Source organism: Eschscholzia californica, unplaced genomic scaffold, assembly GCF_041429995.1.
Source record: "Eschscholzia californica isolate CP2 unplaced genomic scaffold, dmEscCali1.0.p SCAF_6, whole genome shotgun sequence".
NCBI lineage: Eukaryota > Viridiplantae > Streptophyta > Magnoliopsida > Ranunculales > Papaveraceae > Eschscholzia > Eschscholzia californica.
Window position 1 is genome coordinate 43,053,638 of NW_028238483.1, and position 15,820 is coordinate 43,069,457.

Here is a 15,820-nt window from a genome sequence, read left to right on the forward strand (position 1 = left end):
GATCCAAAACCTCCTAGGTTAAGAAAAAAGTAGTTGGATTCCAAAGTCATCCTTATAACATCTTTTAAAAGATAGGTCTAAGATATCACCTCCAAAGCTACAAAATGAAGAAAATAAGTTGGTGATAAGTAACATCTTTTAACATCTAATGTCTCTCTCTCTCACTCTGCAACTAATGTAACCACTCCACCACATATACATACATTGTATCTAATTTTGTCTCTATTTTCTTCACCACTCATATACATATGAAAAATTGGTAAACATAACACTACACTCGAAAAGAACAAACATCCAAAACCCCTTTTATTATTATTTAGTGATGGACTGAATAAGTGGTCGAGAGAGATAGAAATAGATAGAGTATGGGTACTTTCAAAATCTAAATACATAAAAGAATAGACAAAAGAAGATCAAAACACAAACATAAAAACACACACACAAATAGATAATATATGAACTTGTGGTTCCAATTTTTGACAAGTTTCTTACTCAAAGAACTCCCAATTAAGCTTATTTGATTGGGTTGTGTTATTGGTGGTGGTGGTGGAAGTTTTGGAAGTGGATGGATATGCCATCATCCCCTGTGCTCCCGAACCGAACGTCTCCCATTTCGTGTTCACAGTCCGTTTCGATTCCACCGTCGATGACCGCCTGGCCGGTTGTTCTTGTAGTTGACCAACTCCATTGTTCTTTGGCATTGCATTTTTTATCTTCAACATATCCAAAGTCTCTACATATTTCTGAATTCTCTTCACCTATAACAAATTAAGTTTGGGTTTTGATGAAAATCAAAATTTATTCAAAACTATAGTGAATGAAATACAAATTCAAATCGATATCGGAAAAAAATTATACCTGCATTCTTCTCTGTAATTTAATATCACCATCTGCAAATATCCCATCTAATTTAATCAATTGATTCATCAATAATTCAATCAATTTCAGAATTTCAGTTTCTGCAACTTTCCCTCCTTTTGATATAACAGATTCAAGAGCTGACACCTACCCAAATACAATTAGAAAAAATTAATGAAGATTAAAATCAATGATTACCCTAAATTTCTTGTTCTAATTTACACTAATGGCAATTATAAAAAAAAACAAATTTTAATAATTTTTACCTGGGTAGCTAGCTTATCAACTTCCAAACTAATTTCAGAAATAGATTTTGATGAATTCTCCATTTTAGCAGTCTTTCTCATTTCAAGATATCTTTTTTCTTGACTAAGTGGATCTTCAACAAGAACAATTTTTGATCCATCTTTTACTCCAATAACATCAAGATAAGATTTTGATTCTCTCTCTTTATCTTTAAACAATAATTTCTGATCGTGTGGATGTAATCCCGTTGGTCCAGATAACATTTTCTTCAATTCCCCTGAACCAAAAAAAAAAACCATTAATTTTTATCAATTAGACAAAAAAACCTAAAATTTCTAATCAAAAAATTGATTTGAAGAAATGGGGATTCAGGGGATTTTGAAATTACCAAAACTAGCTTGAGAATTGATGTAAATTTCATGATAAGATGAACCATATTTAACCCTAACTCTGATAGTTGGAGCTGGTGGTATTGAAGCCTGATCTGAATCTGGGTTTCTTTTCTGAACTAACATTCCTCCTGGTCTTACTTCCCACTCTGATCCGCCGCCATCACCGCCGCCGCCGCCGCCACCTCCGGTGGTTATTTTTGTTTTGATCATCTCAACTGTTTTTTTGAATCAGATCTTCTGGGTATTTATAGAAGTAAACCCAAGACTGTTTTTCTTCAGATCTCTATTAAAATCAACTTACTATTAAAGATCTTCAATGGAATCAAAGAAATCCATCTTCTTTGTAAAGATGAAAACTTCATAACCAAGCATTAAACCAGTGGATTTCCTGCCAGAATTTGAAAAAAGGAAGAAGAACCAGTTCTTTCTATTGACAACCCAGATTACAGAAAAGAAAAAGAAGAAACCCCAAAAAAGAAAACAAAGATTTGATTTTTTTTTTTTTTTTTTTGATTTAAGATCTCCACCTAAAAAAGAAAAAAAACCCAAAAACAGAGCAAAAAAAAAAAAAAAAAAAAACAGAGGAATTTTGAGAACTCAAAAAAAAATATAGAGTTCTAATTTTTCTCTTTGAGATTAATCTTCTTCTTCTTTCTTCTAGAAAAGAAGTTTGAAGAAGAAGAAAATAAAATACTAAAGACAGCAAACACAATTGAGACCAGATGATTTAATACAGAAATATTATAACCTAATTTATTAAATTAATTATTTTATTTATTTAATCAAAATAACGTTTAATAATGTAAAATAGGAAATTATTTGTGGTTGTCTATATAAAAGGAAGGAACTTGAATGCCAAAATTGTGCCTCAGAGAAGGAAGAAATACTTTACTTTCTTTAGCTAGAAACTCACTAAGCATTTATCAAAATTGGGTAAAAAAAGATTGGGTTATTTCCTAAATGGCCCCCAATTTTGTGACCAGCTTCCTGCCTAGCCCCCTACTTTAACAAAAATATCCATATTGCCCCCTTTTTCAGTTACCGTTAACTTTCCGTTACTCTCTCTCCTCCATCTCATCTCCTCTCTAAGCCACATCATCAACCTTCAAACATAAAAAAAAGAAATTTTTTTATTTTCTCTCTCCTCTCTTTTTGTAAATTTTTTTTTAAAAAAAAAAACCCTCCCTCTCTAAATTTTTTTTTTTTAAAAAAAACCCTCTCTTTAGATCTGGTGAACCAGATCAAGAGCTGCGAACAGATCTTCGAAAAAGGGGGCCATATGATGAGGTGGCTAGAGTAGGGGGCTAGATCTGGTTCACAAAGTTGATGAGGTGGCGTGACCAATGATGTAGCAGAGAGAGGAGATGTGATGGAGGAGAGAGAGTAACAGAAAATTAACGGTAACTGAAAAATGGGGTCATATGGGTATTTTGTTAAAGTAAGAGGTTAGACAGGAAGCTGGTCACAAAGTTGGGGGCTATTTGGGAAATAACCCAAAAAGTTTTTTTTTTTTTTTTTTTTTTTTTTTTTTTAAACCAAGCGAAACCATTTTCATTCATAAGCGATAAAATCACAATGTTACATAGATGATAACTCTTATTTCTCTCATCTGAAAACTTCACGAGAGTTACATACCTTTAAATGCAAAGTGTCTCATGAAGAGAAAGAAATGAGACTAGACACAGACAAAATGATCCTAAAGATCGAGAATAAAAGACCTTAAAGGTCGACAAAATTATTACAGTAATACTATTAAAAACAAATCAAGATGTTTCAAACCGCATTCTTTGCACGAATCCGTCTTCTAAATCTGTCTCCTTGTGTTGTAGAAAGATCTTTTAGGTCTCACCATCGCTACCACAAACCGACACATACCACCCCTTCACCTCAAAATCACCACCACAAACCACCACCACCATTACCACAAAATCACCCCCACAAATCCCCACCACCATTACCACAAAACCCACTACCATAACCACCATTACCATTTCTTCTCGCTCGAAACCCTTGCTGGATCTGGCATAATATTGACCGTGAACTTTAAAGAGAGAGAGACAAATGGAAATGAAACCCTAAATTGAAGGCTCATTCTTTGTTGTCTCCGGTGTTCAATCGATAGGAATTTTCAAATCTACTTTCTTTGTTGATTCAAAACAACATAACAAGCCGATCTTATGGATAGTGTGATAAGGAAGATAGATTCCGGCGATACTCCTAGCTGGCTACCGGCGATGACTCATATCAACGTAGTACCCATCTTGATAACCCTAGACTAGAGAGAGAGAATAAGAGTTGTTGTGAGAGAAAGAGGTTGAATTCGTTTCTTGATCCTAGAAACTATTAATGGAGGAAGAAAAAGGAGATCCGGCAAAAGGATGACCCTTCGCCGGAGGAACAAGACGCAGATTTGAGAAGCTACTGGGAGAAATTCTAGAGAGAGAAAAAGAAGAAGAAACGGTTGTTTCTTTTGAACCCAAAATGATTTGGTAAATAGTAAGGGTTGCTACTTTGGATTTGAATGAAAATAAGATTTCACCAATTTTCTTACTTTTATTGAAAGATGAGCGAAATCAGACTCCACATGACATAGAAGAACAATACTATAAAAACGACCATTGATCATTTTAGGTGATACCTTTTTTTTTTGTTAATGATTTTTTAGGTGATGCCTAGAAAATGAAACTTAGTGAAAAAGTAAATGAAACTTCTCAAGCGGAAGAAAAAAACAAAAAAAAAACAAAATGATGCTTGATCACGACCATCTACCGCATTTCTCATGTTTTTTTTAGTTATCTTTAATCATGTCATGTACTCATGTCATTAAAGTTATAACACCAAAATAATTTGACAAGAGATTAAGGGGCAGCAAAAATAGGATATAGTGAATGCTAAAAGTATTCTAATAGGATACGTGATATAAAGACGGATAATAAATAAGAGATCTAGCGGTCAAGATGAGTTCCAGAAATAATATACGTGTGTAACACGTGTATCTACGTAACGGATCGAGAGTACACATTCCTCCTAGTAAATCTATTGGATATGATACTCTTATGCAATTATATCCAAATAATGTGATTATGTTGCCTTGTATGTTAGGCGACTGCACTTTGAGATATTGGAAACATCAAAATCATTTAGTGTCCGTTTGATACGTGTGAAAATGTGAGTAAGAAAATCGTTTTCTCAGGAAAATCAATTTTCCTCTGTTTAGTTGGCCATTTTGGGTAAGAAAATCGATTTCCTAAGAAAAAAAAGTGTTCAAATGGTCTAATTTTTTTTCCCACCTTTTAGATGGGAAAGTTGATTTCTCACTCTATCCCTCCTCCCGTAACTTTCTCTCTCTATTTTTCTCTTACCGTAACTCTTTCTTTCTGTTCATCTCTGTCCAATTAATAAATAAAACCGAATTAATAAATAAGTTGAAATTCTAAAGGCACCCCCCTTAAATTCTAAAGGCACCCCTTAAATGCCTAACATTTATATATCGTTTAAAGCCCAATTAATAAATAAAACCTAATTAATGAACATTTGTCTAAAGACACCCCCTTAAATTCTAAAGGCACCCCTTTAGTGCCTAACATTTATATATTGGTTAAAGGGCCACTTAATAAATAAAACCTAATTAATTAACATTTGTCTTGAAGGCACCTCCTTAAATTCTGAAGGCACCCTTAAATGCCTAACATTTATATATTGGTTAAAGACCCAATTAATAAATAAAACATAATTAATAAACATTTGTGTACAGGCACTTTTTTTCTCACCTTCTTATCAAACACCTAAAATTTGACTTTGAGTAAGAAATTCCTTTTCTTTCTAATGAAAAAGAAAGTCATTTTCTAACTCATATATTTTCTCGCATACGCGTATCAAACGGACCCTTAGAAATATAGATTAATTATATAAGTATGGGAGTTGTTTTATTAATAATACTGTTGAATGGTAGGTAAAATATCAAAGAGAAATTATGTGGCAATGAAGTAATGCTGGCAACAAGTTGCTGACAGTGATAAAACTTAAAAGAACTTATTTTGGTGGTGATGTGGCCACAAATTTATGATAAAGGACACCAAAGATATTGGTGGCTATGGTTATAGTCTTAGTGCAAAACCAGTGTGGTGGGGGCTGGGCCTCCAAATTCGGTGCCCCAGCCCCATCTCTCAATTCGGGAGCTCCGTGGCTGGGCTCCCCGACTCCCAAGCTCGGGCTGGGGTATTCCCCGCTCCAAAATTAGACCGTTGGAAGTCCCCAACGACTCCGCTCCAATACTTCTTTCACCTCTCTCTCTCTCTCAATTTCCTTCAAACTCTCTCAATTTCTTGCAATCTCTCTCTTCCTCAATTCATTTTTCTTTCTTCAATGGATAGTCCAAATCCCAATTTCAATAATTTAGACTATGTAGAAATGTTAAACTCCGATTTCAATTATGATGAAGTAAATTTATCGATCATTCCCACCGATGCGATTATTGGCAATGATAAAAAAGCTGGTACTTTTTGGAACAAGATTGCCGAACACTTCAACGAGCGTACAAATCAAAATCGTGTACCAAACGGTCTTAAATTTCTCAATGACACCATGATTGCGCAAAAAGAAAGTCTAATCCTTAAAGACAAAGAAATAGACGTGAAACACAAAGAATTAGACGTGAAAGAAAAAGAATTAGTCGTGAAACAATATTGGGGATAGACTTGATGAGCAATGATACTTCAAACATGAATCTCAAACAACTTGCAATTCATAGGATATTGGTCTCAAATTGGGTAAAGGCGAATGGGGGTGTATTTTAGTTGTTTTAATTATGTATGAATTTTAATTATTTATTTTAATTATAATAATTGAATATTTTGACTTTTGGAAACTCTGGTGGAGAGCTCGACGTTGGAATTGAGAAAAGTCCCTGGACTTCTAAAATTCAGGGGCTCCCAAAATTGAGAGCCCGAACCCCACACTAGTTTTGCTCTTATAGATAAATAGGTAGTGGAGAAGATTTGTTTTAGAAGATTTAGTAAGGAAAAACAAAAAAAAAAGTAAGGAAAAACAAAGTGATGAAAAACAAACAAGGGAAATGAAAAAAAATAAAATTTCAATGTAATACAATATAATTAATATGGGTTAAAAACAAAGCTTCTTTTTTTTTTTTTTTTTTTTATTTATTTATTGAAAGACAAAGTTCCCTTTTGACCCCTTATACTTTTGTTTGGGCAGGTTCAAGATATAAGTATATTTATTTCTTTATACATTGAGATAAGGAATTAGTTAGGGTGTTTACTCTTTTGCAATTACTTTTAATTTTGTTAGAGTTATCTTAATTTCGTTAGAGTTATTTTAATTTCTGCAATATTAATATTGGGTGAAAAGTTGTTTCGTTTTCACCATCACCAAACATTGTTATTATGGATGACTTCTATTTTTTATCAGGACTATTTTATCTCATCTCTCCATTAAATATTTCTCTCTTTCCTCTCTAATTTTAACTCTTTTTCTCTCTTTATAAAGAATGTCGAGACCCTCTTGTCTTAGATGAAGGGAAAAAGTTTCAATTAGCTTTCTAAAACCTTTAAGGAGGGTTACCAAATGCGTGAAACTTTCTCGTTCGCCAAAACACTGAAGAGAGAGAGAGAGTGTAGAGGTTTGAAAAGAAGAGTGAGATATATGGATTTTCATATCGGAACAAGTAAACTACACTTGTAATTACATGCATGTCTATATTGAGATAGAATTATCTCTTAGAAGATACAGTAATTCATATCGGAGGGATCAAAATTCAGGTCTTACGTCGGAGGAAAATGGAAGGACTGGTTACCTTTCATTTTAGACAATCATCTACATTCAGTGGCATCTTCGTAATTGTCATACAAATATAGGGGCACAGCTGACTTAATATTCTTATACACGTTTTGACTGCGTACTTAAGTCGTGAGTTAAACAAAAATCGATGTTGCCGTCCACCTCGATACGATTCAAAGCCACCGACACTTCTACCCGCAGACTAATATGATATCAGCAACTATTATCTGACGACACGTGTATAACTACAATCCCTCGATCGATGCTCTCAGCACGTGGATATTGAAAGTGGGTGGCGGGTAAATGGGTAAAGTTCGAAAGAGACGGTGTAGCCCACTTTATTACAATACAAATGGCTACTAAATAAATCTTAATCAACTTGTTTCAAATAAGTTGATTAGTATTAATAATCAACTTACCTAACGACAAGGATGGCTAAATTCAACTTATTTTAACTTGTATTTTTGTAGAGTCCGGATGACTATGACGTAGCAACTGTTCTCGATTATGATGTTCTACTTTGTCATGTTTGTTTCCAAACACAACGTCATCAATTTAGAATGAAGATTTAGAGAGAAAAATAACTTTGTTTTATAGAGAGAAAAAGAGAAACGATTATGGAAAGAAGTTTGATCCCAAACCAATCTTGATCTATGATAGAGAGTTAGAGAGAAAATGAACCTTGGCTTTAAACCCTTGATCCAAAACCACCATTTAAAGTCCTATCAGACTGGTCAGTTCGAAATCTTTCAGACTGGTCCAACTCTGAAGCTTTGATTTGGGTTTCGAACAGATCGATCCGAGATCTTTATACATGGGGTGTCAATAGATGTGTGGGGTCAAAGGAGATTGACTTTAGACAATCTCATCCTCGGGTGCTAACAACAATTTTTTGGGTCCATTTAGCCACTCCCTACGTATTCAGCCAACGGAACTCAAAAGTTGGGGCGTACTCGAATTGAGCCGAGTAGTAAGATGTTGAAGTTCGGTTCGTGTATTTGACTGTCGAGCTCGAACTCCTTCGAGTAATTGTCCACTTGTTCAAGCTCGGTTCGTATAAGTTTGAAAGAGCTCGAGCTCGCATTCTTTTAAACTCTTTTATCAAAATACTTCAAATGAAAACTTTCTAAACTATCAAAATACTTCAATGATCATTTTTCACATACAATAATAATGATTAATGATTCATATTCCGGTAATTTTTTAATTGTTGATATTTCATGTACAAGTTTCAATACTAATACGTAATTATGTACTACAATATTATAATAGTATGTTAAACGGGTTGTTCACGAGTAGCTCGTGGTACACTAAAGAATGATCAAGCTTGACTCCTTTACATAAACGAACATGATTTTTGGACTCGTGTTAAGCTCGTGCTCGTTAATAGTCGATCCTAACCCAAAGTTTGTAGAGTAATATTGGATAAGATGTGTGGTGGCTTTGTTAAGGGTGTGTTGTTTTGAATCGTAGTGAAGAGTATTGGATCATAACCTAAAGTTTGTTATAGTTTGTTAAGGTTAATTAGAACTTAGAAGATAGTTTAGCCTTTTCATTATAAATAGACGGGTAATCTTATTTCAAGATTAATGAAAAGTCAGTATAAATACTCAATTTGATTTCTTTACTAATAAAATATTTTCGGATACCTTTTTGTATAAATCTTGAAGATAAAAATTGAGTCATCTAGAATCGTCAATGAGAGCATAGTAACTAGAAGTTCGTTGGAGCATATAGAATTGTAAGACTTCTTTACATATTACATGATCATTGTGTATTAGGAGACAAGTGTCCGTAGAATCGTTAGCACCACTGGCGGACACAATTGTCTTAAGGAAAGAGAGTCCACCCGTCTTGACTAAATAAATACTCTTGATTTCCATATTTATATATAATTTACAGTCTGATATCAGTTAATTGTCAAGAACCAGTTAATTGTCAAGAACCGAGTCTGAAACTCGAAACCATCACATTATAACAAAAAAAAATCTATATATACAAAAATATGTTTGAAAACCTCATTTTAAAACTTTGATAGAAAACTGCTCCTACCGAGACTAGATCTCAAGATTTCATGGGCTTAAGAGGAGGGAGTGTCCAACCACTCCACCAAAAGGCGGTAGACGTTTGTTCCATTATTAAAGCTCTTCCAGAACAACCCTAATAGAATGTGGTGGTTTCGAGTTACATATTCCATTCTTGACAATTAACTAATTAATATCACAATATAAAATTTTATAAATATGGAAAAGAAAACTTATCTTATTTGGTCGAGGCAAGTTGTCTCTATTTCATCGTATAGAAATAAGCATCTCAATTATATACGCAACAAACACTATTCTGATTAGTGATTACTATGTTCTTAGACGTCTCAACTTTTGTCTTCAAGGTATCAACGGCAATTGTCCAAAAATTATATTTTATTAGAAAATAAAATAAATTGAGTATTTATAGAGTTAGTTGTGACTCATACAAATGCACAAAATCCCCACCATTGAGTTGTAACTATTCTTAACTTTGTCTAATTTTTTTTTTTGTTGAACTTTGTCTAGTTTCACCTGTTTTTTTTATTATACTCATACAAATGCACAAAATCCCCACCATTGAGTTATAATAATTTATGTACGTAATAAATAATTTTTAGAAACAATCTATTTTTACCCTTGACTACATTACTATTTTGGAAGAGTCTTAATAATCCGATTTGGTAATTTTCTTCCTTCAAAATACTATTGATCTATATAATGGAAAGTCGGTCGGCCTTCTTCTCCTAGTCGAGTTAGGGTTTTTTCTTTTCTCTTTAGTCTTTGGGGTCATTAAATAGAGGGTGAATGTTTCTCAAACTCTATTGAGAACTAAGAATTATTGTGGTTTAGTAAATTAACCAATTCAAAGAAGATGAAGAATCATGAAGACATAATCCATATTAGGATTGATGGAAGAGAAGATGAAGAGAACCATACAAAAGTCGAGATAGCTGCCGAAGTAGAAGTACATGATGAAACCCCAGTGAGGAAGGATTTCAAAAAATTTGATATCATATATACAGCAGGTGATGACAATAAATCCATTATGGATCATCACTTTTTTCCTTCCTTATCAAATTCTCTTAGTTTAGAGGCAACTAGGACAATAAATAAAGAGTGGAAGATTTTGGAAGAGAGTCTCCCTGATTCAATCTATGTCAGAGCTTACGAACGAAGGATCGATCTCTTACGAGCTGTTATAGTGGGATCCTCAGATACTCCATACCAGGATGGTCTCTTCTTTTTTGATATACAATTTCCTTCTAATTACCCTAATGATCCTCCCAAGTTTTACTACTACTCTTTCGGTTATAGGGTGCATATACTTTTACAAACCTATGGGAGAATTGTTTTACCACTTCTAAACACTGATTGTGGGCAAAAGTATATGAAATGGAATCCAGGTAAATCGACTATATTGCAAGTTCTAGTATCACTTCAAGGATTAGTTTTCATTGATAAACCTATTCACGATGATAATCTTTTTCCTTTTAACGGTTGGATCGTGAAGAAGTTTACTCGAAATTATAATGATGAGATATTTCTATTGAGTTGCAAGACAATGTTGAAGGTGCTTGCTGGTCCACCAAGTCATTTTGAAGTATTTGTTACTCAGCATTTTCTTGATCGCGCTGAAGCTATTTTATCTGCTTGTAAGTCATGCATTGACAATCGAGTTAATAATGGTAGTGGCCGTTTTACAGAGAATACTGAGTCCACTCCATTACTACTAGAGCAGAGTTTTGAGAATTCGATGAGTATTGTGACATTGAAACTCAAGAAAGCGTTTATAAAAAACGGATCTAGTTTGGAAAATCTTGATGAACCATCCTCACTAGACGATATGGAGGATCTGCGCTTTGAGGGGTATCCAGGTTTTTGTATGGATTATTCTATATTTTGTTTCAATTTATTACTCTACGGGTTGGTTATATGTGTGGTATATACTACCCTTTATTACTTATCACCCTAAAAACAGTTCCTCATTGAAATTAGAATTGAAAGTGATTTGCATTCAGAAATAAGGAATTGTGTCATATATGTTTCCAACAAATTCTTTCTTGAGATATTTGAATAAGCACTATTTCATTGAAGGTTTTATACATTTTTCTTTTCTAACAAATTTTTTTTTTCTTTTGGATGGTAAGTAGTTCTTAGAACACAGAGTTGGACAAAAATTACTCCGTATAATAAAAAATCAGATTATTCATGACTCGCCCAGCTGAGTTATATCAATGGATTGGACAAATTATTCACTTACAGGAAAAAAATGAAGGATTTGTCCGATAGGAAATATACAATCTGAAATCCAAACAAGAAATTGACAATTGATTTGCTTCTGCTGATGTTGGTCAACATCAAATTTTTTTTTGCGCTACCTCATTAGTGATTTGATTAGTCTTTCTAATTGTTGTAATCAATTTTCTCGTTTCTTGAACCTAATTAGTATTTACCACATCATGCGAAATACGAAACGACCCCTCTCTCGAATCCCTTCATTTCAATTGGTCTTTTTCACGGAAAAAAAGAGACAAAAAGACCAATGATTTTTTTTTATTTTGTGTTTGTTCTTTGAAAGAATGTAGTGCAACATAGAAATAAGATTACATCATATCACATTGGTACATTACGTGAATGAAATGATTCATCCCTAAATTTTTTTTTTTTTTGATGAAATGATTCATCCCTAATTAAAAAAGGTTGATTCTAATTTGGCACAAATTTTGTGATGGGAGATTTTGACATTGACCGCCACTTTATATCGGTATTAGGATTACAATTCTGTTTTCTTCAAACTTTTGATTTACACCCCCACGTGAACGGGAAACGTTAACTTATAGTTAAATTTAGTTGTGTGAATCACACATGTGAATCGGGACAAAAATGCCCCTATGTATGATTTTGACATTAACCTCCATTTTTATTTCGATTTTAGGACTGCATTCTCATTTCTAAAAACTTTTGATTTACACCTCTATGTGGACGGAAAACATTAGCTTCTAGTTTAACTTTTGATTTACATTTTAACTTCCTTCCTTCTTCTTCGTTATTTTATTAACCAACTTCATCAACCGCAGACAACCATTTTTCTTTCACTGACTCTCGCTGCCCCTACACAACCACCATCACAACCACCATTACGTAAATATTCCGATTTGGTAATTTTCTTCTTTCAAAATACTGTTGATCTATATAATGGAATGTCAGTCGGCCTTCTTCCCTTAGTCGAGTTAGGGTTTTTTCTTTTCTCTTTAGTCTTTGGGGTCATTAAATAGTTGGTGAATGTTTCTCAAACTCTATTGAGAACAGGTAGTATTGGTTTAGTAAATTAACCAATTCAAAGAAGATGAAGAATCATGAATACATAATCCATATTAGGATTGATGGAAGAGAAGACGAAGAGAACCATACAAAAGTCGAGATAGCTGCTCAAGCAAAATTACACATCGAAACCCCAGTGAGGAAGGATTTCAAAAAATTTGATATCATATATAAAGCAGGTGATGACAATAACTCCATTATGGATCATCACTTTTTTTCTTCATCCCCAAATTCACTTAGTTTCGAGACAAGTAAGAGCATAAACAAAGAGTGCAAGATTTTCGAAGAGAGTCTCCCTGATTCAATTTATGTTAGAGCTTACGAACGAAGGATCGATCTCTTACGAGCTGTTATAGTGGGTTCCTCTGGTACTCCATACCAGGATGGTCTCTTCTTCTTTGACATACAATTTCCTTCTAATTACCCTAATGATCCTCCCAAGTTTTTCTACCACTCTTTCGGTTATAACGTGCATAGACTTTTACAAACATATGGGAAAATCATTTTACCACTTCTAAACACTGATTGTGGGAAAAAGTATATGAGATGGAATCCGGGTAAATCTACTATATTGCAGGTTCTAGTATCACTCCAAGGATTAGTAATTGTTATTTTCCTCTTGATCCTAGTGTAATCTTTTCTGGAAATAAAATATTGTAGTTTTCTTTATCATGTATAGTCTTTTGTTATTTCATCAAAAAAATGTATAGTATTTTGTTTTGTAGAAATGTTTGTTTGTTATATAATATAACATCGGGGGTATGATGGAGATCTGAGATAAGCAAATAGATGTAATAAGAAGTTGAAGCTTAAGAAAGAAATTTTGCAAGAAATCGACATGCTTTGTTCTAATTTGTTAGGATGTGAATGTATTAGTTGAGATACTCCCTCCTCATCTTGTCAATCTATTTTCTTCATGTTTGAATATAATGTTATGCTGTTGTTGAAGATAAGAATCAGAAGAAATGAGTAAGCAAAGATCAATCTACGATTTGATTTTTAGTTGATAAAAGTCTTAGATCTAAGCAAGAAACTTTAACTTCTATATTTTATATCTTTATAGCAGGTTTGTTTTAGAGAATGAGAAATTCAGGAAAAGCTAAATTATACTAGTTTTTTGTATTATTTTCATTGTAAAACTTTCTTATTAATATGTTGCCCACTGCCCGAGGTGCCAGAACCCGGTTGGCCCAAACCCTTACACGGGATTGGGCGGATTTTGGGCAGTGAAAATTTATAAAATCCCGCCCGAATCCACGATACCCGAAATAGCATAAAAGAAATTTACCTGGTCCCTTCGAGCCCGACTTATCACTACCTGTGGGCACCCGTACCCGCCTGAGCTCGACTTTTCACTACCCGTGGGCACTTGTACCCGTCGGATTCTCACATCTAATCGGACCGTTTATGGGTAGGTAATGGGCGGGTATAATGGGACAAAAATGAGGTAGGAGGCCTTACCCGAGTCTCCTCTGCTTTAACCCGGGTTGGGTAAGTCTGAGCCACGCTTCAACGTCGGGTCTTAAGACTCTTAACAGTCTTAGAGCAAGTCCAATCCCAGCATGTCTTAGGCCGAAAAAACCACTTTTTCACCTAAAATTATTGGCCTCAGCTCAGCCTCTAAAATTCAGCTCCAACCCCAGTCTCTCTTGAGGCCGAAAATTTGAATTTGGAATTTCCCAATTTACTAATAAAATTCAATTAAACAAACATCGATTACAACTAATAATTGATTAAAAATTTAAAACTACTTAAATACGACTAAACAACACTAGAAAAATTAATTAAAAATAACTAGAAGGGGTTTCTTGGGTCTCTTGGTGCACCGTTGAACCAAGCCTCTCGCGCCGCTAGAAGCATTTGTTGAGCATGTTCGTCGAGAGACCTAATATCAATCTTCATTAAGTCCATCGCATATTGTCGGTTCGCCACCTCCGTTTGCACCCGTAGAAAATCTTGTTGCACCTTTAGGGTCTCTTGTTGAACCCGTACTGCTTCACTCAAAGTTACTGATCTTTGTTGGGAATCTTCGTCTCTTTTTTCCCAATATCCCTCACTGGGAGTTTTTGAAGCGGTAGAATGTGTGGATGGTTCGCCAACTCTTGCATTTGCTTTGGCTTGTTTACGGCCAATTGGTCTTTCTTCCGATGGATTGGTATTAGAATCTCTTTTACCGGATGTTGACTCTCCTGGCATGTCTGCCATCCACTTGTTGTGTGTCATCAAAATTTTGTAAACATGTAGGAACCTAAACCCTTTACCTTGATGATTTTTTTTATACATTTCGATAGCTCTTTGTAACTAAAATAAACAAAATATATATATAAGTATATATTATGAATGAAGTGAAAAGATAGAAAAAAGAAATTAAAAAGTTAGAAACAATTACCCGGTCATAATCGTTTTCTCCGCTTTTTGGAACTTTATTTATTATCCTCAAAGTCGATATAAAACTTTGACATTCCGAGCTTATCTCACTGAAACGAGATTTACAACTTCTAAGTGTGCGTTGAAACTTTGCACTCGCATTATATTCATCCGATATTTTTTGCCAAAATACATTATATTTTTGGCTATTTCCGACAACCGCATCAAATGTTATTTTCAAATAACAATTAGTAAGTAAAATATCTTCATCCGGCTTATACGGTTCCCGTTTAGTTATCTTTGTCGAAGACGTCCCTCCTTGCACACAAGAATCCTCACATACTTCATAATCATCAACTCCTAATTGAGCCGACGGGTAAGTAGAAGGGGACAACATTTCCATATAACTTTGGGTATCGAATTCATTGGTGTCTAATGGATCCATGGGTGAACAAATGAAAAGATCAAAAAAAAATTGAAAGAAAGAGAGATAGAAATGTAGAGGAAGTTGCAAGAGATGGAGAGAAAGAAAGTGATGAAGAGGGTGAGAGATGAAATGGATCCAACCCCTATAAATAGGGGTTGGGATCCATTTCTAGCCGTTGGATTTGCTCCAACGGCTAGATCTAGCCGTTGGAGCAAATCCAACGGCTAGGGGGGATCCCCAAGTGACCGTTGGAGGCCCCAACGGTCACTTGGGGCCTCCATTCAGTCGCCCCTAATGTTAGGGGCGACTGAATGGCCGACCCCAGCCTCCGCTCCAAGCGGCTGGGCTTGGAGCGGGGGGCTGAGGCCAATAATTTGAATTATTGG

The 15,820-nt window shown here is 34.5% G+C and overlaps 2 protein-coding genes and 1 pseudogene across 2 annotated transcripts; 2 read left to right on the plus strand and 1 right to left on the minus strand.

Moving 5' to 3' along the window:
• Nucleotides 1-293: 293 nt before the first annotated feature.
• Nucleotides 294-2,407, minus strand: BAG1 (BCL-2-associated athanogene 1). Its single transcript, XM_086645191.1, has 4 exons — nucleotides 1,493-2,407; nucleotides 1,125-1,381; nucleotides 859-1,005; nucleotides 294-758 (listed from the first exon to the last, which is right to left on the minus strand). The coding sequence occupies exons 1-4, from the start codon at nucleotides 1,704-1,706 to the stop codon at nucleotides 489-491; spliced, it is 888 nt and encodes a 295-aa protein (XP_086501317.1). The 5' UTR covers nucleotides 1,707-2,407; the 3' UTR covers nucleotides 294-488.
• A 7,676-nt stretch (nucleotides 2,408-10,083) lies between these two features.
• On the plus strand, nucleotides 10,084-11,448 carry LOC147535254 (putative ubiquitin-conjugating enzyme E2 39). The gene has a single exon (XM_086650633.1). The coding sequence runs from the start codon at nucleotides 10,191-10,193 to the stop codon at nucleotides 11,289-11,291; it is 1,101 nt and encodes a 366-aa protein (XP_086506759.1). The 5' UTR covers nucleotides 10,084-10,190; the 3' UTR covers nucleotides 11,292-11,448.
• Nucleotides 11,449-12,665: 1,217 nt separating this feature from the next.
• LOC147535255 (putative ubiquitin-conjugating enzyme E2 39 pseudogene) lies at nucleotides 12,666-13,274 on the plus strand (annotated as a pseudogene).
• The last annotated feature ends 2,546 nt before the right edge of the window (nucleotides 13,275-15,820 follow it).

Coding starts and splice junctions, on each gene's coding strand:
- LOC147535254 (XM_086650633.1), top strand. CDS start 10,191: ATGAAGAATCATGAAGACATAATCCATATTAGGATTGATGGAAGAGAA.
- BAG1 (XM_086645191.1), bottom strand. CDS start 1,706: ATGATCAAAACAAAAATAACCACCGGAGGTGGCGGCGGCGGCGGCGGT. Junction 1,382..1,492: donor CAATTCTCAAGCTAGTTTTG/GTAATTTCAAAA, acceptor TTTTTGGTTCAG/GGGAATTGAAGAAAATGTTA. Junction 1,006..1,124: donor TTGATAAGCTAGCTACCCAG/GTAAAAATTATT, acceptor GTATTTGGGTAG/GTGTCAGCTCTTGAATCTGT.